Genomic DNA, 21,807 nt, shown 5'->3' with positions numbered 1-21,807 from the left:
ATGATGCTGCAAACCAATATCCAGAAATTAACATGTTTTGACCATTGTTTTCCCCCAGAATGTGTATCACTGTCACTCACTGGAACTAAACCAGAAGGCTCTGGGAAGAGTAATTCTCTGACAGAATCATCAGCTACCAGCATCTTGGATAATAATATTTCTGCTCCAAAAAAGCCAGGTTTGCTCACCTAACTATAAATCTTTTATAAGATTTTTTTTTTTCCATTTATCTGCCTGTGCTACTACAGTGGTTTGTTTTAATGTAGGTATGATTTCATCTGCTTTATTTAGGAGTAACTGTACATGATCCCTTTTAATTATACTGAATTGCAGCTGGTGTTAACAGTTCAGTCGCGTCATGTACATTAACAGTGCAACATTCTGAAACTTATTAAAACTGAAAATATTCAGGAATTGGAAAGCACTAGCCAAAAAAAAAAAGTGCAGTGTCGCTTTGCCTGTTTTCTCCTCAGTGTCTTGGTTACATCTGTACAGTATGTGTTTTAATGCTAACATTTGGTTAGAGTAGGATACTCTAGTATGTATACAAGGTATACCTAAAAACTGTTATCCCGTTAAAATACCAACTGTCAACGGATCATTAATGAAGTCCATATTCTGTTGGCAAAAGTCTTGCTGACTTCTCTTTATATTTGGTGCAAAGATCCAGTCACATCTATTTGTGTGTTTCTAGGTGATGCTGTGAGTCCAGCTTCAGAGAGGGACAGTGATTCATTTGTTTCTCTAGGTGAAGACAGCTGTAAAATTAACTTACTTCCTGCAAAACCTAACCGTCAGATTACCAAAGTTCCATTGCGGGTTCCAAGGACAAAACCAGCTACTCGCCCTGTGAGCCTGCCTGTAGACCGAATACTTCCTCCATGTGTTTTGAATGAAAGAAATTCACGAAATACAGGAGCAGTAAGTCCAGAGAAGCTTGGCAGGAGCCCTACTATTGAAGAAGTTTCAGAGGTGAAGGCATTCCCTGCTGTTAACACCTGCTGCAGACTTCCTTGTTATGACACCCAGACACTGCGAAAAACTTGGGACAAGCAATATAAACAGTACGATATCACAGCAAGGACAGCTATGATCATGACTAATGTACCCCAGGAGAACCGAGCACTTGAGAGTGGAACTGCAGGTGCCCTATCTCCATCATGCAGCATTGGTAACAATTCAGCTAATGCCATGCTTCCTAGTAAGCCATATTCTGTTTCTGTCAGGTCAGGAAGGACAGCAACAGAAGGTAATGGTCCTGATGCCAATCCTCTTGCTGTCTTCAGGGCACCAAGAACATTGCAGCCACCTCCAGGGACATTTTATAAACCACCCTCTAACAAATCAAAACAAAATGAAGAGGGTTCTTTTGCTAAAGCTTGTGCAGCAACCAGTGCTAGCTCTGTGCTTCACCAGGATAATACTGTGAAACTGGCTAGGAGTTCTGCAATTCCATCAGGTGATCCTGAACAAAACACAAATGAACAAAAAACTAGCTCAGAGGATATTCACCCCACAGATCTGAAGCCTACTTACCAGAGACTGAGACCAAAAAGAATCCAAGAACTGGAACACAGGGAAGCTCATTTTGTATAGGGTGCAAATTCTTGGACTGCATGCAATTTATTGATGGTGCCAGTGGAGGCTTCCCTTTGCCCCTTTACCCTTTGCCTTTCCTTGAGAATCCCACTTCTGTGCCATATCGGAGTTATTTTTATATATGCAGCATTTTAAAAATGGGGGGGGGGGGGGGTGGCGGCTGGGGAATTGTGAAGGAAGCAAGTCGAACTTTTTGTAATTCAGTAGCTTTTTGTAAAGATTTAATGCATTCCCAGTCTAGATACAGCTAATGGGTTCATTAAATAAGACACTGAGCTTCATTTCATTGTATGGAATGGAGTGCTTATTCATAGAGAAACAACTATTGCATGTAGCAGTGAAAGGAGCCATTTTTCATCATAGACATTCTAATAAAAATGGAAGGTTTAATGTTCACTGTCTAAGCATAAACCAAAGCTTGTGCTTTGCTCTGTAAAAGCATTTGTTCAGTTTTCTAATCTGTGCAATTAAAGCTTTGCTTCTGAATAGACTTACGTACTGGCCAGCATGGCCCATAATTATGTATCATATGTGTATATTTTAGGCAGACATGATTATCTGTTGCCAGTTTTCTATGTTGTCACTTTAATATTTTTTTTGTACAGCAAGGATGCACTTACTGAGCTTTACTTTTGAGAAGCAGCAATCAATCCACATCTGGTTTCTTGTATAGCTTAGTGAGTGGGGCAAATGTGCACAGCCTGTTTCGGTTGGATGCCCTTCTGGAGAGACTACCAGTTGCAGTGGTGCTGTCTTTCCCAGGTGAATGAAAAGGCACTGATTTGCTTGCTGTAGATCAGTTTCACCACTTAACCTGGTGTAACTGAAATGAAGAGCATTGTTTCCAGGTTTCAGTGAAAGAGCTGAAAATAACCAAAAATCTGCATTAGTAGGTGCATCTAATGGTTTTCACTTTGTATTAAATGGTTTTTATGTGTACACTGTGTTATATTTGCTTTAAAATATATTAACTTGTTAACATTTCAGTGACTCTATGGCTTCTATATCTGGATTTCTTCTAACTTATTAAAATACAGACATTTGGCCTTTGCAGTAGTAGTACTGTGCTGCATCTGTCTTCTGGGGATGGGGGGCGGCGCACTTTGCTTACTGAGATTACATCTTGACCCTTTTTCACATACTGTAGAGTACAGGTATTTTATTTTAGCATGGTACTTTCTACAGATAAAAGAACTAAGAGGACTCTCAGAGGACAGAAAAGAATCGCTTTTCTGTTTTTACAGCATAAAATATACTGGACTTTCCTACTCCATTCCCTTTGCCTGTCTTCTGAAAATACCCCAAATAAAATCCCACACTGCATTCAGTGGATGTAACCTGATTTTAGTTTCCAGAACAAAAGATACTAAATTCGCAATGCTGAACTTCTGATTCCTTGTCACATTTCCATGGAAGCATGGCTTGCACTTGTGGCAGAGGCCATGCTACCACTGGATGGTTCTGGCTGTGCTAGGAGCCATTTCTTTGGAGAGCTACCTCATAGTACAGAAAAGCTGAAGATGCCAGGTGCAGCTATCTGCCTGGATTGGTATGGTGAGTTGCATAATAAAATAAGAGGAGGTTAAAGGCTTCTTGACGTAGATGGGAGTTTGTTCCACTTCTGAGAATGGAGAGCTGAACCCCACACAAGTGACTATTGAGCAGAAATAGTGTTAATGAAACATTACAGGCATTGTAGCAGAACCTCATAGCACAGCTGTGAAAAGATGGTGATGATCAGTATAGATTAGGGCCACAAGATGGCAAATTAATTTGTGAACTACCATTAAATCTATTATCTTGCTATATTATTAAATATTTTAGCATATATCTAACACTGAATATGCTAACATCTTAAGAAATTGTAATAAAAGCTGTTCATCTAGCTGGATGGAGGGTCTCCAGTACTCCCCCAGAGCAGGCTGCTGAGGTGGAGAATTACTCTAGTCTATATTAATCTGTGAGAAACAGAGGAGTGTTTTGCAACCATGTCATAATACCGGTTACTACTGGTTGTTACCATATTGCTTTTTATGTACCATCTGCTTCCACGTTTTGCTAGCATGAAAGGTTTCTGCTGTTTTAAATGTACTTCAGGTCTTTGTTCAGTTTCCCATAGCCAGGCAGCTACTGGCAGGCTCCACTGGGAGCGGGAGAGCACAGCACCCTTCTGCATGCCGGTGTCTCATGAAACAACATTATTTTATGAAAAAATCGCTTTTGAGAGATTGTGTCCCTGCTTTATGTCTTTGACGCTTTTTATGCAATATAAGTGAAGTAGCAAGTGCACTTCTTGTGAAATTAAAACCTTTGAAGCTTATTTGAGAGTTGTCACCCTGCTACCCAGGCTGGTGACACCACAAGAGGGCTGCGGTGTGGGGGCAGAAGGTGCTTCCAGAACCTTCCCGCCAGAGCGGGGGACAGGGCAGCCTGTGGGGGAGCTGGGAGGCAGTGGTTTAAGGGCCAGTGTGTGACTTCTTAATTTCTAAATTTTTGTAAATGTTTACACCTTGACGTCAAGGCTGCGTTTTGTTCGGGCCGGTACGCTGAGGCCTTCCCCTGCCTATGAGGAAACGCCTCAGCTGACTTGGGGTGGGGGCGGCCGCCACCTGCCAGCGCGGGACAGAACTGTGAGGAACCGGCTGCGGCCGAGGTGGGACGTGACCGGCCGCGGCAGCAGCGCCTTAAGCCTAGTGGAAGAGACTCTGGCTTTCTTTTTGACTGGAAATGTTACTAATGGCTCCTATTGTTTGTTTCGCTTCTCATTCAGATTTCCCGAAGTCTTACGTTTGAAATGGCTTCACCCCGACTGAATTGCAGTAATCCCACCCACCTGTCCTAGGTGACAGGGCTCTGGGTCATGCAAAGTGCCAGCACCCTGCGGCTTGCCTGCTGGGGAGGAAAACTTTTTGTGTCAGGTTTTCCTGGTAATTGCGTTTTCTGAAGTCGTAATGCACTGCCTCATCCCTCTTAAAGCTTTGGCAGAGTACTGACTGCCATAAATCGCTGACCTAATTAGTCATGACAGCTGTTTGTTTAGCAGGGCCCCTAATGCTACCAGAACTACCCTTCTGAGACCATTTTCTCAAATACAGGGTTTGTTCAGATATGAAAAAACACCTTCAGAAATATCAGCCTCCTAGTACAGACTTAATTGCACTTGTGGTGGTTATGTTGGATATTTGGGAGGATTTTTATTCAGGAGTCCTTAAACTCGCAGATTGAGCTGTTCTGTATCAATCAGGGGATTAAAACAATCTCCTTACAACTGAGCAGTGTTATTCTGCAAGTGCAAACTGCATTTAAGATATGTGTTTCTTTGCAGCCAAGCTGAACGTTCCTGCAGAAACCTTTCGCATAGTACGGCACTGCTCACACATAAGGTAAGCTTTTGTGGCAAATTTTCCAGATTTTTATTGCTTCTATTTAAGAAGTCTTTGTTTTACATGCAAGTCCATTAATTCTTTAGCCTCTGTAGTGTATCAGAGGCCTAATTGCGTTCATTTGACAGCTGACACAAAATGCTCTGGGGAAGGCAGTTAGTGTGCATATGCTAACATTGGTAACTTAGTTCAGAGCATGTTTATACTTTTTAAGTGACTTCTCTGCTTACCGCTGTGGTTCAAGGTACAGTGATCTCAGAAAACTTGATTCTTTTTGGATGAGACTAAACTGGAATGTGCCTTAGCAGTGTTGCTGATGTGCTGCAGCTGCTAGTGCACGTTCAGTCCATGGGGCCAGACTGGAGCTCATCTGAAGTAAACTGCAGACATGAAGTGTGTGGGTGTTGGGTCCTCAGCACTCACTGTTTCACTATAAATCTGCTTGTACTGGGCCATCCCACTTGTCAATGTACCCATAGACTTAATATGTTGGGAAAATGAGACAAACTATTTAAACTTTCAACTAGCAAAGGGGGGGGGGGGAGTGTTTACAAAAAATGCTATTTTATATAAACATGTCAACATGGAAATAAGTTTCACTGGAGGATGCTTTGGAGACAAGCTTTTCTGAATAAAATGTTCTATCTGCATGCCCATTTATCTTTGGAGAGAGAGGGGAGTTCTGTTTCTAATTCAGAGATGCATGGGATCTTTGAAAAGTGTTTTCACTCACAGGTAAGAGAAAATCTTTCAAAACATAAAATGCCTGAGGAAGGTGAATGCTAGGGAAATCCCCACTCAGCCCTTATGCTGCTGGATGGCAGAAGAGCGTGTATGTGAAGTAAACTGGATTATGCCAGAAGTAGAAAACTTGCTTCTCTGAGTTACCACTTGGTGCACTTTGTGCTTGTTTAACCACAGATTGGGGTGATCAGCCCACTACTGGGTTTGTACATGGACAGGATCTGTTTAAGATGCCGCATTGCGACGTGTGGAAGTTTGATTCTGATTTTGATTCTTGGAAATACACCTTTCAAACAGAGATTTCACTGGCCCTTTGGTTAGTCTCTCTGACTTCTTGGCAGTATTCCCCTTGAACCATTATTTCAGCAACCTTGTGAATAATACAGCTTCCACCAGCTTTTATGCACTCTTTCTTTGCAGCTTGTTCTTTGTCATCTATTCAGGCAGTGCAACTCCTTTCCTCACTTTCAGTCTCCTTTATTTTTTTTTACTAGCACCCATATCCAAGAAATACCATTTGGGTCTAGCTTGCCAGAACTTCTCATTGTTGTCCTTAAGGTCACTCCTTACCTAGATCAGAGATGGAGGCCTCTGAAACACATTAGGAAAAATTCTAAAACCTTCAGCTTGGGTTTTCCCCAGCAGTGTGATAGCTGGGTGCAAAATTTATCTGAACTCAGAAAACCCCAGGCTGTGTATGTATAGTTTTCTCTACACACACACACATAGGTGTATCCATTTATCTATATAAGATATGTTTATAGACACGCACTCCTACGGTTTGCCTGGGCAAAACTGTGTTAGCATTAATTGTGTTAGCTTTCTAGTGAGGCTGTGTCTAGGGATGTGCTCTTCTGCATTTGTAAAAAAGAACATCTCGCCCAGTTAAGAAACTGGATAGTGGAAAGCATTATTCCTGTAAATTAGAAGCTGACCCATGAGCACACCCAGTACATGAGTGTACATATTTTCAAAGCTATCTTTTCAGTTAATTTTTAAATTCTATTAATTTTAGAGAAATCTTTGTGTTGCTGGAGAGTTTACTAGGGATGTTTTTATAATTTGCTGGACAAACAGCATTTAACCAGATTTGACTTTGTAGTCAAAAGTCAGGAATAAGCCTGGAAATAAGAAAACTGATAAAACACTGGTATTTAATATAGCTGTTAAAACTATGGCATATGTAGGTGAGGGGATAACAGAACACGCATACCATATGACCTTATGTATTACATATAGGTGTTCATGAAGTACATCACAGGGAAGTTTTACGTTATCAGATATCTATTGTAGGCATAATGTAAGAACTATCACTAGATCTCTATTTCCACTCATTGCTTTCATTACATTCTTGTACATAAATGGAACACCTCATTTTTTGCTGCTGCTGGCAACAAACTACTGATCATTAGGAAATCCCTGAGTGATAGTGACAACTGTGGATAGAGCTACCAGAGAAATTGTGCAGCGTGCTCCATAAACTGAACTGTTTTCCCCTCCTGTGTGAAATGATCGGCCCCCCACATAAGCTTTCTCTGTTTATTTTCAAAGATCCCACGCTTTAAAAGCAAAAATGGGTCACAGGCACAGCTGATGTAGTTGAACATAGAAAACAAATATATCCTACCATCATCCAATTGTGATGTAAAAAATCTAATTAGGAGAGATTAGTTTAATCTGTTAGAGCTCTCTGTGTACATGCAGGCAGCAAAAAAATGATCCATTTTCTTGAAATAACTTGTCTTAGAATCTCAGGGTTGAAATATTTGTTTGCTGAATAAAACTACTGAATTGTCTGATTGCCTCAGACGTAGTCGTAGTGCTTAAAAACAACCTACAGCCGAGCAGCAGCAGCAGCACTAGTTTCTCTGCTTTGCACTGCCATTAATTAGAGAGACTTCCCTCTGTGGCTTTATAAAGCCCTTTGTTTCTCTGTCAAAATTGTAGAAGGGTGAGTCTCAGCTGTGATATGAACATATGTCCAACAGAAATTAGATTAGAGCCACTTGTAAAAGAGGAGGTTGCCATGTCATCCTTTGCGAAGGAAGCCAGGTTAAAGGCAGTGGTTTAGGCGGCAAATCTGTGCAGAGGCTTGAAGGTCCTGAGATGGCGCTGGGAAGGAAGCAGTGTGCTGAGTGCAGCACTCTGCTGTCAGAGCTGCACTGTGGTCTGTGTAAAACCAGATTGTTAAATTCAGTGAAATGAAGTTTCATGGAGGATTCTCAAAGGTCTCCCCAAAGCCCTGTGAAGGAGAAAGAAACAGGTGAACACTGCCACATCCTTTTTTTAAACAATGAAGGCTGGATTGGTGTTCAACTTCTACTTGGAAGAACAGTAACAGCGAGGCAGTGAGGGAAGCTGCAATAATGTTTATACAGAGCTATTGCCTGGCATGAGCACTGGTGGGAGGAGGTTTTGCTGCATTGCTGTCTCTCAGCCCTTACAGATGAAAATCTATAAAGAATTTGTTGTTCACTCAGTGCTTTTTTGCTTCTGGATCTGACCATGATACTTGGGGGTAATTTATGTTGGAGATGTGAAATGAGCCATTTAATACTAATAGGTAACTTGATCTAGTAAATATTAGTTGAAGTAGGATAGAGCTGGTTGAAAAGCTCTCTGAATGCATCTCTGGAGGTCTGAGTCTGAACACACATTAAGGTCATGTTGTTTTTAGCTAAATGTATATCTATGTGACCTTGCAGCTTGCTAACTAGAAAATACAGAATTGAAGATGAGAAGAATGAAAATTTTCTTCCTCTTGTAGTGGTGTTGTGAAACGGTTACTTTTGTGTCTCGCTGCCTCTGTTCTTAGAGAGTGATCACCTATGAAGAAATGTACTGAACTACCTATATTTCTGCACATGCAGATGTCACAAGAGCAAACTTCCCAGGCCTTTCACAAGGGAAGTACAGCAACAGCAAGGATGTTAATTTTGTCAGAATAATTTGTGAAAATGAAGGGGTTGAAGAAATACCATCTTCTCCAGTTACTGCAGTTCTGATTTGTCTAGAAAGCCTAGAAGAAATTCCCTGTCTCTCAAACATTGTCGCCAATAGAAACAAAGCTCTTGTGCCACCTTCATGAAACAAGTGGAGCTTAGAGAAAGTATTGAAAATCCCATGAGGTAAATTTTGAGGTAGTGGAAAACACTTCTGTCTTCTTAAAGGCCATATAAGCAGATACACAGTTGAAAGAATCTGCTAATAAAGTTACCAAGGGTGATACTTGTTTGTCATGATAATATTAAAGAATTTGAAAATTAAGAACATGTTGCACTGTTCTTAACCTGATGGTAATGAGGAAGTCTGTGATATGTCAGTAACCCTGGAGCTCAGGCTCCTCAGAAAAAACAGGAACATATTGTAGGTAATGATTAAATTCAGAAGACAATGGCTTAAATAAATAGTTGAGAGAAATTCTTGATAGCTTTTGATAATAAGGTGTAATTGATATAGTGTAAGCAGGGTAAGAGGACCCTTTGCTAACTGCTGTTTGCAATCTGGAAGCTGGGAATGTTCTACTGAACCTCCAGGATGAAGTCAGGGAAGAGCTATTGTTTGTTGTTGGCAGCCAGTCAAAATATGAAACCTTACTGTACATGATGCTAATTTACTTATCTCATTTCCAGGTCTCACTGTTACCATACATAAAGTAAAATGTAGAAGTATCTGATTCACTGCATGATTGTCTTCAGCCTCCAGTGCTATCAGCTGAGAAATAAATGGTTAACTTCATTCCTAACCCAGACACCTTTTTGTGATTCCAGCTGTAACACTAGAATATGTGCTGTCTAGCAAGAAGGTCTAGGTGGTAAAAGCTGTCACCATATTTCCCTGCTGAAGTGCAAAAGCCAGAAGAAGAGTGGAGAAAAGGCCTTTTTTATTACTTCGTGGTTTAAAGATATTTTTAACTCTTGGTTTTTTTCTTCTGATGTTGTCCTGGATGTTGAGCTTGGTTGAATAGGGTTGAACTTGGAGAAATTAGATTTTTTTTTTAAATATAAAAATTAAATTAATTTATTTCTACTGATTTAAAAACAGTATTTGTGTTTATTATACTGTATTAAAACTGGTGGTAATGACTGATGTAACCAATTACTTATTTCACTTTCTTGTCTTTTGTCAACAATATATGAGTTTTCTTTCTGAATGTATGCAGCAAATCATTATTCTATGAACTGCTAGGAAAAAAGAGAAAAAAGTTTAAAAGTTTAAAAGTGCTGGTTTTTATTTTCTTGAGTTGGGGCTTTGTAAGAGTCTTCCCACACTTCGATAGTATGCTGGTGATAGAATCAAGTTATTTTTGTTGGTCCTTACAATCAGCCCCCTGGAAAGGAAAACAGTTCCTGCAAGAGGAAAATCAACAAAACACAGATTTTCATATGCCATGGGTATAAGTCGCATCCCTTGGGCTTGTTGTCTTCAGGCAGCAAGCATATGCCATTCTAAATAACAACAGTCATAATTTGCATTTGCTTCTTAATGAAAAACTGAATGAACAGTTCATACATGTGGGGGGCTTTTTCTGGTTTTAGGAAGGGGTTAATATCTATGTTAATAAACTTTGCTTTTTTGGAAACTGAATTTTCTTCTGGTGCCTGTGCTGTTTCTAATTGCAGCTGTCGCAAGCCAGCACTGATTTTGTGAGCAGGGTGCTGCCTTTAAAGAATGAAGATACATCTCCACCATGACTGATCACTCCGGAAGTTCATGCACCTCCTGAGCCCAAGTGGAGTTCTCAACACATTATTGCTAGGTACTATTTTTATCACGGTCCTAATCCATTGTTTTATTAGTGTTTTGCTCTACTTAAATTAATAGAGTTTGAATCTTAACCACGCAATTCTGTGTAAGTCTGAGTAGTGCCCAGATAGGAAAGGATATTTCAGGACTGAAAATTAATTATTCCTTATTTTTTCTATGCTGCTACAGAATCTGAGGCTTATCTGTCCAGTGTCTTCTGATTACATCATTTAAGTTCTTTTTTTTCTATACTTTTGTCTCATGTTCACCTGTCTAATTTACATTTCTAAGCGGTACAAGGTTAATACACTGTAATACTCACATTTGTGAAACTGTTCCATTTAGGAAAGCAAGGTTCTTTCCCTTTAGCTCCTAGTGAAGGTTTTATAAACAAAGCAGTCTAGGGAAATATAAATGTGTCTTATTCATCCTAAAATTAGAGGTGATTCTAACACGTGTCTGATGAGCAAAACAGAATCTTTCTTTTATATGTTGATTGCACTTCATGTATTAATGCCATAACTTAGTTTAGGCCAAAAGGAAAAGTACTTTTAAATTCTGACTCATTTAGCAGAATCTTAATCTTGGTAATCAATCTAGTAGTTGCTTTCTTAAAGTGTAATTCCTTTGGCACTTTGTGCATATTAATTAGATTGTCTCTCATTGAGTTACTCTGCATATAAGGAATAGCTCTCCCCATCACTATCAACAAACGTAACTAGCAAGGTTTAACGCAAAACACCTTAAAGGTTAAATAGCAAGCACAATCTGGATAACCTTACTTACTGCCCTTTTTTTCCCTAAGGTTATTGGTTTGGGCTTCTTTACTACTATATTTTCAGTCTCAGAAAAATAGCTAGATTTTTCCAGGACAAATGCAAACAACCATTTTATCCAGCAATCCTAATCCCATTTATGGCCTTGCACTACAAATTTTCTTGCTAATAGTAGTGAAAGTTACAGGGTGGTGCAGGTATGTCATACACAGCGAGAGATTTAGGAACATGAGATAAAACTTTCTATACTACTAGGGAATCTCTCATTGAGATATTAACTCTTAATGATGGATGGCTCAGTAAAGAGCCAGGAGGAAGAGGAGAGGCCAGGCCAGGGACAGACTACAGATTTTTATGGCCTTGACATGAAGGCTTGAATTTCCTTTTACAGCTGTTGCAGAAAGATTGCAGTGTCCACCTGGGGTTTAGAGGAAGGTGAGAGGAGCTGCAACAAAACTGGCTCTTCCTTGTTTGTTCAGCTGCAGGATTCATTTTTCAGAATAGTGGCAGGTTGGAGAGCCCTGGGTTATGCGAGAGTGTCAGAAAACCATCTGACTGCCCATAGTTGGCAACTCTGTGAAGGGAACCTCGCTGTAAACTCCTGAGGAGTGGCAGGCTTGCCACACTAACAGCAGCTGCAAGTTGGTGACTGCTGGGAGCTGCCTGCAACCAATATAGGACAGCTTTCCATGTGAGAATGTTCTTAGGAGCCATCAGCCTGTTTACCTGCAGAACCTGCTGCCACTAGTGAAACTGCAAAAGTATTGTCTTTCCTTGATACTCAGCTGATTTTATTCCTGGATTCTAAACCCTCCCAACAGCTAACTGCTAAGAAATGCCCTGGATTAGGTAAACGTTGGAGTAAGAACTACATGTGCTTCTTTTCAATTACTTGGTGAAGGAGAAAAAATTTTGGATGTGTCAAAATTTAGCCTTTTCTGTCTCCTGAGTACACTCTGCAATCTAGGTTGGTGTCAGCTCTGAAAAAAGAAATGTCTGTGTTCTGACACTTAGGCTTGCAAAATGGGCCTGTTACCACGTGGTTGGCTGCCTTTTTGCACAAGTACAGTGTGGCAAACTCTGTAAGGACTATCATTTAGCCAATTTGATACAGAATTTCTTACTCCTCTCTATTCAGTTCTTTAGTTTCAGTGTCAAGACTTCAGTAATGTTTCCTCCTGTAATAGGTTGAAACAGGCTTCAGACCCAATCAGTGTGAAGCTAGATCTCCCAGAACAAAACTGGTCCCCTTCTGAATTACACGATGCATGGTTAGGATCTCAGTATTGTCTATTATTGTCTAATTCTAGCTAAATTTGGCATTAAATATCCTGCTCCAGTCTCTTCTATGCACAGTATGTCAGAAGAGATCTGCACATTTTTTAGGATACCTTTCCAGCAGGGTTAAGTCAGGGCTGGTGCCAGCCCTTCCCCATTGCTGGCCACCCTCCTCCCTGGTTGAGGTCTAAATTCCTTTTTGGTTCACAAAATGTAGACCTGAGATGATTTTCTGAAACAGTCAAATAATTATTACTGATTTTTATCTAATGCTTTTAACTAATGCTTTATTGACACATTAGGCCAAAATATTTTGACATGTTTTCCAAAGCTTGTCTCTTGAAATCAAACAAAATCTCCTCCACTTAATAGATTTTCCAGAAACAAAATTCTAGAAGAATAGTGGCAAGAGAGACTCAACAGGTCATCCAATCCATGAGCAGTTTTACCTGTGTAATTCTTGATAGAGGTTTGAGTAATCTCCAGCAATGGTGGCCCCACAGCCCTCCCATGCTCTACTACTTCACCATTCTTATCATGAAGAAAGTGCTTTCCAACATCTAACTTCCATTCTAATTTCCATTTCCAACATGCTCTCCCAGTTACTAACCATTCATGAAGAAACTACTCTTCAATCACTTAAATCCCATAAGGCAGCTATAAAGTAGGAGGTTGATACAGGTAGCAAATTCAAGTAGTTTATTTTTTCACAGGTCCCTGTATCTAGTATTTAGATTTATATGTCAAATTCTCTTTGTCCTTTTGAAGGTAGAAGTTAGTGGTGATTAAAATGACTCATGAACCTAGAAAACAGAGCATACAATGGCTTAAATTCTATCACTACTAAAATGTAGTGGGAGTTGCTGAATTTAAAAGCATAGAAATAGGAAATCCTGTATTTTTTTTATTAAAATGACAACAAAATGGTTTTGCCTTTACAAAGTCCATTTCAGGCTGTGTTAATATGCATTTATAGTGTCTGAATGGAAAACCTAATATGTCTTTATCATAATAACTAAACAGTTTTATATAAACTGATGTCCAATTGTAAATCCATCTTTTCTTGAAAAAAATAGTTTGAAAGCACAGATTTAATCTGGTAAATGATGCAACAGTTAACTGCTTTCATTGGTTGCAAGTCCAAGTTAATAGCTGGATTCAATGTTAATGATTTTTCTTTTGATTCAAAAGCAGTGCTTTTCCTCTCTATTGCTTTTTGGCGCCAATGTGTTGGAGGAAACAATCTCCAAACAAAAGAAAACCATGATTTTTCATGTATGATGGTGTATCAAGTGCAAAATTAAATGGTGCAGACAATGTAAGGAACCAGTCTCTATGATAACATAATCTTACAATAAGAACAGAAAGCTGTTACTTTGCTCTGAGGTCTGTTTCATCTGTCAGCTGAGAAATGGCAATGCATCCTTTGCCACAGGTTAACCAGAAGCGTTGATGCAGAAGAATGAGCTTCTTTAGGCAAGTCAGACTTCTACTGTGGAAGAACTGGATCCTTCGTAAAAGACAAAAGGTAAAGTATTAGTCTTTGGATTTCAGATTTGGACCACACACTTCACAGGATGAAGTGACTGATATATTTATCAGCATATAAAAATCATGAATTCCTCAAAGAATCAAATGTGATCTTTGTATGGACCTGCTGTATGGGATCTTTTCTGGTGCAGTTTGCAAAGCTGCTTTTTACAGACTAAACATAGAATACTTGTATTGGGGTTTTCTTTGACAAATAGTGTTGTGTACCAGGAGAAGAGTTGTAGGTAGTAATATTTTTGTATTTTCACATAAAAAGATCTGCTGTTAGAAAACATGGTGAGCACCATTCAGCTCAGGCAGGTTTGATTCCTAATTTTAGATTTGCTCCTCACATCCAGCTGCTCTTAGACGTGAATCCAGTTTAGGGGCCTAATGTTCACACAGATTTTGCCTTTTTTAATATGGCTGAATGACATCAGTAAAGTGAAAATCGGAGAAGTATTTTAAATCCTTTCAAATCCTCTTAGATCTTATGATACTTCGTCTTAGAGTAAATTTATCTATTACTTTCCACCTTATTTTGTCATTCCTCTTTTTTTTGTTGTTGGTTTTCTTTAAGCCAAATTTTCTTAGCGTCAAACAAAACCTCAGACGAGGTCTTGGTCATCTGACATACTGCAACTGCTTCTGTCCAGCAAAGGAAGTCACTTTGCCTGGTTGCCAGGCAAAGGAAGTCCCTTTGAGGTCCTATAGAGATAGACTACCTGTTTCAAACTGAAAATAATAAAAAAGTACATTAGGGCATGTGTGAGGCTGTAAATCATGCAAACAGTTTTGCCATAATGACAGAGATCAATAGGGTCAAACTGAACCATGGGATGAGTTGAAATGCTTACCTATGCTGACCTGATTTTAGTCATTAGGAACAACTCACGTGCTGAAATCTCCAGGATCAAAGGATTATCTGATTTTCTTCGTAGACAAATTGAACATCCTTTCCTTGATAGCTTCCAAGCAGACTTTCTCCTAGGGTCTACATTGCCATCAAGAGCTGATGCATGTAACATTTCCAGCTCATGATTTAATACAGTATGCAAGTCACCAATCCATACTTGACCTTAAATTACACCAAACTGAAGCTGGATTTCAGTTACTGATTGTCAAGGGGCTGTAGTGGTTTGATTCTCAAGTTCAGAAAAAAAAAGAAAAAACAAAACCAAAACAAACCACCAAGAAAATCCACATCTTTCTGATCTTCAAATGTGGATGCTGAGAGAATTGGAAGCCCCTGGGTTTTAATTTTTAGCAAATGGTTCTTTATGTAATTCTTTAGTATTTTCAGTGTATGAAATACTGTTTCATTTGGGCAAATCTGCTCAGAAGTGTGACCCAAAGTACCTGTTTGGGTTTTAGGAATTCTCTTTTTTCTTGTTTATTTTTTCTTACAGAATTTTCAAAAATGCTAACTTGGTGTTTTCTGGTATTGTCAGAGGTCTTCTCTGTGATGACCATTTCTAGCTTGTGATTTAATCCACAACAGAGGAATATATTCTTCACTCAGAGTAAAACATTTTACAACAGTCAGTAAAAATAATTTCATTTTCTAAGTATATAAACCTACCGGCTTATTTGTCCACACCGAGAAACGAGGTAGCCAAAACAAAAATCCATAATATCAAAAGTAGCTATAAAATGTGTTTTGGGAAAATCAGCCTGTTCTTTGTTAACCATCATGCAGTACCATAAATGAAGGCATATCCAATCATCTACTCAAGTTTATCATTTAGTCTCATTCACAAGAGGAAAGACTTCATTATAGAATTAGCAGTTGATCCACAGCCAATTAAAGCTTGTCACATTTATATGGTCTTATCACTGTGCTTGGTCCATTACAGCTCCATCTGGATATTACATCTCTCTGTTTATGTTGCTGGGATTTCTGCCTGTGGTTCTGCAGGCTTATGAGCTGCTCTCTGATCCTTCAAGTGAGTTCTGAGACACTTGTGTGTCCTCAGGAAAACGATCACAGGAAAGAATCAGAGGGTTTACAGCACTTGGTCTGTCATCGCATGACACATTGTGTACCTGCTTGAAAGCAAGCTTCCCTTGTGCTTTAGCCTTCAATCCCTTCCAAACTAGTTAGCTCAGGCAGAAATTACTGAATTCAAGTCTGAGGATTTTGTATTTCCTGGGAATGAAGTAAGACTCGACATCTAAGCAATAACCCAGATTAAGTCTGCAGCAAAGACAACAACCAAGGAGTCTCTCCAGTTCTTACCCCTCTGAGTCTATGGGTGTGTAGTGCTTGTCCCAAATGTCTTATCAAACGGATGGCAATGGGTGTTAATTAGACCTTGTGGACCCCTGCTGAGAAGGGTCTATATGCTGAGCTGTGCACAACATCTATCAAGAAGAGCTGTACAATAGCAGGTTTCCTTCTCTAATAACTGTGTCATCTGCTCTTTGCTGCTGGTAAGGTTCTGTCTGGCTTTAAAAATATCAGGCGTGCATAACTTCCTAGGTTGTGGTGGGGTTTTTTTTGTTGTTGTTCTATTTTAAAAAAGAAAGTTTTAAGAGAAAAAGTGTGAAATGAGAAATGGTTGCCTGCTGCTTGTTTGCTTTCTACCCTTTTGCTGTAAGCATAAGCTATGCTTAACTAAAGCTATTAGACAAAGTTATAGTGGAAAAAAACAGGGCAGCTCCAAAAACCTGTTCTTAATTACGGTGTGGAGTATCTTTTGCCCTGCATAGCTCAGTTTGGAAAAAAAACATTCACACGTGAGACATCTTGTGTGGCTCTGCTGCTGTACACATTATTGTTAGATATTTTGTGCCTGGTCAGGGAGGCGGGAACAAAAGTAAGAAGGCAGGGAGGGTTTTCCTGTGCATGTGCTACAACCCCGGTCCTGGAGAGAGTTTGTCCTGGCTCTTGTAGGGAGGATAAAAAAAGTGCCACGTGGCTGGACACAAAAATCCCATAGCTGGTCCTCTGAGCCCAAAGCCTGTGTCACAGGATCAAAGGGTTGTAGTTTCAAACCTCTGCCAAAACACACAGAGGCAGTAAAATAAACTGAAACACAGGAGTGGAGGAAACAGACTGAAAACCAGGCAGGAATGTTGCTCTGTGGTAAAGCGGTGCCCTTGATTTTCTGTCATGACTGGGAGCTGGTGACTGTTCTAAGTGTATTGAAAGACCTGGGCAATAAAGTGGCCTTTGATGGGGTCTTTTATGTTATTGAATAAGGTGTTTGATCTTAATACATTTCTACCTGTGTTAGAAAATTAATAATATTGAAATGAATGATGTCAAAAAGAAGCAAAAGTAAAGATCAAAGAATGTAAGCTTATGCTAAAGTATTTTACCTTTGGGTAAGCACAGTGCACTGACAGCCTGCTAATGAGCCCAGCATTGTGAAAGTGTGGAAAAAAAGCCCCACACTTTCTCTCTTGCATCTAATAATTTTTTTCTGTATTGTTAAAGAGCCATCCACTTTGAATGAAAACTATTTTGAATTATATCTGGTCTATCTGGCAGTTTAGTACTACCTGCCACCTTTTTTTACCTCAGTCAGCATGCTTAAACATATCTTTAGAAGAGGTGGAGAAGTCACTGAGTTAATGGTGATGCTTCATGGGGCTCTGATGAAATCCTTGCTATTCCTGGGTGTCCTTTCCAAATGGTGAAACAGGCAAGGGATAAGCATGGGCACATGCTGCACTGGACATTGCTGCTGTGAGAAGGGGTCTCAGCCCCCTAGTTACTTCATGACTCTATACATGGCTCATCTGTAAAATTTATTTTGAATTAATTTTTTCTTTTTTTTTCCAGCTTCGTTTTCTGGTGGAGCTTGTATGGCCTCTGTCATTATTTCTTGCCCTTGTTTGGCTGAGGAAAGTTAATCCGTTGTATCGCCAACATGAATGTAAGAACATCTAAGACGTTTTAATGCTCTGACTTGTGCTAGATAATAGCTAGAGTTCTCAGAGATACTGGGACCTGTTTGACAAGTATTATTCTCCAGTGGCAAAAGAACAGACTTCAGGTAGTTTAGTTATAGCCATATATTGTAAAAATTACCAGTGAGGAGGAGGAAAAAAAAGTTCTAGTTTTCCTATGAGATGCTTTGTGGTCGGACTTAACATGAGGTCTCAAGACTCTATCAAGTTGTAGATTTCTGTAATTCTGTTACTGAGAAACTACTGCCTGACTACTTATTTTTTTAAAAAAAGTTAGCTCAATTTATTTCAATTGAAAATAGCCATATTGCTTATATCTGTGACTTTTTGGTTTCTTCTGCTTAGTAAAAGAGAAACCCATATGATTTCCATCATGTTCCTTCTGTAGTGAGCCAACCCATCATGCTAGTTAGATTCACACAGGCTGCATTAGAAAAGGCACCTAATAATTTATAATTTGCATTTCCATACTCTAGGTCACTTCCCAAACAAGGCAATGCCATCTGCAGGAACGCTGCCGTGGTTACATGGTATCTTCTGTAATATGAACAACCCCTGTTTCCGCAGCCCAACCCATGGAGAGGGTCCAGGTGTTGTGTCCAACTACAACAATTCCATGTAAGCAGAGCTGTATGTGTGAGACTGGGTTGCAGTAACACAGGCCTGCTAGGCAACTGCTGGTAGCCAGCTCTTGGCACCTGTTGAGCAGTCATGGGCATGAATGATGCAAGGAGAAAGGATGGAGTATCTTCAGCCTGCTTAGAAAGGTCCCCCAGTGCACTGAGGGATATTTTAAATAATTGTTCTATGGTGTGAATGGAAAGGGAAAGGTGAGCATTTAAGAAGACAGCAGGGTGCAAATACTGGAAGACAAAAATTTTCAGTTCTAGCACATCAATTTCATTTCAACAATGGGCAGCAAAGTTGAAACAGAGCTCATGATGGTAGGTTTGGGCCCTTTTGAGAAAGAGATCAGTTGTACAAGTCTCTAGGGAACATGTGTTCATTTAATAAAATCCATCCTTTCTATTGCCTACTGCTTAGTGAATGTCTCAGGACAAATCTTTTTGATATAAGAGTATGAAATCCCTCAGCTTTCTTTTCTCATCACTTGAGTTGTCCCTTCTGAGTGACAGCTCTGATGAAGTAGCAGCAAAGGAAAACCTGCATTGCTGCTTCTTATGTAGCCCCTGGTTTGGCTATATACTTGTGTGACTTTAATAGTAGCCTTCAGATACTAAGCTTATTAACAAAATAGGAAGATGGGAGATTTCTGTACTGTTAGTGAAAAAGAGCTGTGGGAATGCTATATTGCATTGTTTGCTATAGCTGAGTCATGAAGGACGGCGTAGCAGACAAAGACCCTTAGAGTAAAAACCTATTAGAATAGCTATTAAAAATGCTCCAAATCTCCCTTTGCAAATAGTCCACTTCGGTGCATCCAATGATTAAAATTCATGTGCTAACAATGTTAAGGCCATTAAAGCTGCAGTCCTGTGAAAGTCTGTAGCTTAGAGTTAACTTAGCATTTGACCTTTTGTTCCTAGTGAACAGGATTTAAAATAGTCAGTTGGACTTTTTTTGTGGGGTACAGTCAATCACACAGTGAAGCTAGGGGGTTCTGTCCTCTATACATTCTGGCTTTCCTAGGTTGGTTATTAGAGAGTAAACTGGCCCTTTGTGAGTCAGAATAAATTCAGTGCATTACAGAGGAAGCAAATACATTGTGTTTTCTGAAAGAATTTAGTCCTTCCTGTTTGCTGTTTCCTGTAAGCTAAAATAAGTCATGAGGACTGAGATATACCATTCCATGTATGGAAAATCATAACACCATTAAAGAACTGTAATGGCCTCCCCTACTGCTAATACTTGTTTATAAATGCAGGACCTGATTGCATCCTTGCTTGAACTGCGTGTTCTAACCCACAACCAGCAGGTGAACAGCTGCCTGTGACAGTTTGTCACTCTTGTTTTCTGCCTCTCCTAGAAGAACTGTTTTGAAGGGATTTAAATGCCACCCTTACATTGGAGGGGACTGAGCCAGGAAAGGGCTGAGGGTTCTGTGTCTGAGTGATTCCATGTCACTTCTCTGGCTGAGCAGGGCTGCATGTGTCCAGAGTGTCCTGTCCAACTCCTGGAGCTGAGCCTGGGCCAGAACCAGAGTAGATTTGCACCATAGCTGTGAGGTGAATGCTGTCTGGGGAAGGTGGTGTCTCCCCAGCAAGATTAGCATGGCTAATGAAGAAAGTGTATGAGAAGCCAACCTTCTGCAACAACCTTCTGTGGACTTCCAAATCTAACTGAATCCACACCACCTGAAACTACTCTGTTGTCACCACAAAACTGAGCTTTGAGTTTCAAGACTGAGGACAAAATAATTTATTTTTTCCTCATACTAATGCAGAGAAAGTCAACTTCACTTTTTTTTTTTATGTGAAAGGTTTTCAAGAGTCATCAGTCTTAAATTATTGTTGGTTCACTATTTCTTCTTTCAGCCTTGCAAGGGTATATAAAGATGCTCAGGAGCTCTTACTGGAAGCCCCTGAAATCCATGACCTTGGCAGAATCTGGGAAGAACTGATCATTATGACTCAGTTTATGGAAACAATAAGAACTAATCCTGAAAGAATTGCAGGTAATTGTTTTGTCTGTATCCTTTAGGCTACTGAATTTTTCCTTCTGAGAGCTGACTAGTAGTTACTCTGCAGACTGACAACATGGTAATGTATTTCATGTGTGGCTGTTACCCTCTCTAACAGTAAGCAGAGTAAGTTAAAACTGGTCCAGTGTCGTAACAAACACCTTTCATTTGAGAGAAAGGAGAGAGACAATCAGCTCCATTCCACAACCATCTTCCTTAAAAGAAGATAGACAAAACTCAAAACACAAAAACATGGATATCTCACCACCCAAAGCAAAACACGTGAATGAAGATATTTCATTATTATTACAGTAGAGGCAAAACCAGTAAGAAGGTGTTACTGGAAGATGCAGAAGAATGGAAAACTAGGAATATGCCTGAATATATACTGGAAGCATAACCCAGAGAAGAACTTTGTTTCAGGTGTTAGCTGAAATAGGTTTGGAACAGTGAAGAAGGAAACTCTTCTTGTTTTGATGATGTGGTTAGAGAGAAAAGGCAGTGCACACTTCTTATAGACAGGATTTCAAATTATATGACTCCATTAATGTTTATTTAAAACAACCTGCCAAACTCAAAACATAGTCCTGGGGAAAAATAGGAAATGGCCTAATAATAAAATTTTATTTAATATTTGGGCTTTAAGTACAGAATTTGAAAATATACTCATAAAACTAAAGGCACAAAAATGGACTGGCTTTGAGATTGATCTGTCCCATTCTCAAGTCCTTTGCCACAGGAATAATATTCTTATTAAAATCAAATAGTCACTGTCCCTGTATTTTTAATAAGTTGTGTATAAACCATCTGATACACACGCTTATTAGAGGTTTTTAACTAGAAGTAAAAAAGGGACTATCTCATTGTAAATAACAGAAAATCAAAATGCCTGAGAATGTGAACAATGAGAAATCGAGTATAATCTGAGCTGTAATTTGTACATAACTATAGAAACCAAACCCGTCTATTTAGAGGTGAGGAAAAGCATGACATGCACTGGGTTTGCAACATATTGCTAAGGGACCACACCCCATGGTCTGGGAACTTGCCTTTGCATCCTGTATCAACTTTACTCAGCATCTGGAAAATAAGAGTACATTCCTCCCCACTCCTCTGAAATATCATGTTAATGCTCTTTCAGAATATGTGGGGTTTTTAAATGTGTTTTACTTAAAAAAAGAAACCAAACACA

General features: G+C 39.5%; 2 protein-coding genes across 5 annotated transcripts in view; both read left to right on the top strand.

Annotated features, from left to right (window-relative positions):
- The window catches only part of ARHGAP29 (Rho GTPase activating protein 29), a 53,386-nt gene extending 50,734 nt beyond the window's left edge, over positions 1-2,652 (top strand). For 2 of the 3 annotated variants that reach the window (XM_074876549.1, XM_074876547.1), the window contains 2 exons: positions 59-178; positions 695-2,652. In XM_074876549.1, the coding sequence (XP_074732650.1) occupies positions 59-178; positions 695-1,596 (1,022 nt within the window). In that variant the 3' untranslated portion in view covers positions 1,597-2,652. The remainder of the gene's footprint in view (positions 1-58; positions 179-694) is intronic. The other variant, XM_074876548.1, reaches the window with a different exon arrangement.
- Positions 2,653-4,890: 2,238 nt separating this feature from the next.
- The window catches only part of ABCA4 (ATP binding cassette subfamily A member 4), an 86,684-nt gene continuing 69,767 nt past the window's right edge, over positions 4,891-21,807 (top strand). Inside the window, exons 1-6 of one of the 2 annotated variants that reach the window (XM_074876542.1) lie at positions 4,891-4,982; positions 10,349-10,485; positions 13,962-14,054; positions 17,847-17,940; positions 18,451-18,592; positions 20,470-20,609. In XM_074876542.1, the coding sequence (XP_074732643.1) occupies positions 13,989-14,054; positions 17,847-17,940; positions 18,451-18,592; positions 20,470-20,609 (442 nt within the window). In that variant the 5' untranslated portion in view covers positions 4,891-4,982; positions 10,349-10,485; positions 13,962-13,988. The remainder of the gene's footprint in view (positions 4,983-10,348; positions 10,486-13,961; positions 14,055-17,846; positions 17,941-18,450; positions 18,593-20,469; positions 20,610-21,807) is intronic. The other variant, XM_074876543.1, reaches the window with a different exon arrangement.

This window comes from Strix uralensis, chromosome 8 (assembly GCF_047716275.1).
Source record: "Strix uralensis isolate ZFMK-TIS-50842 chromosome 8, bStrUra1, whole genome shotgun sequence".
Classification (NCBI taxonomy): Eukaryota; Metazoa; Chordata; class Aves; order Strigiformes; family Strigidae; genus Strix; species Strix uralensis.
Note: the sequence above shows the minus strand (reverse complement) of the source record. Positions and strands in the feature narration are given on the sequence as shown.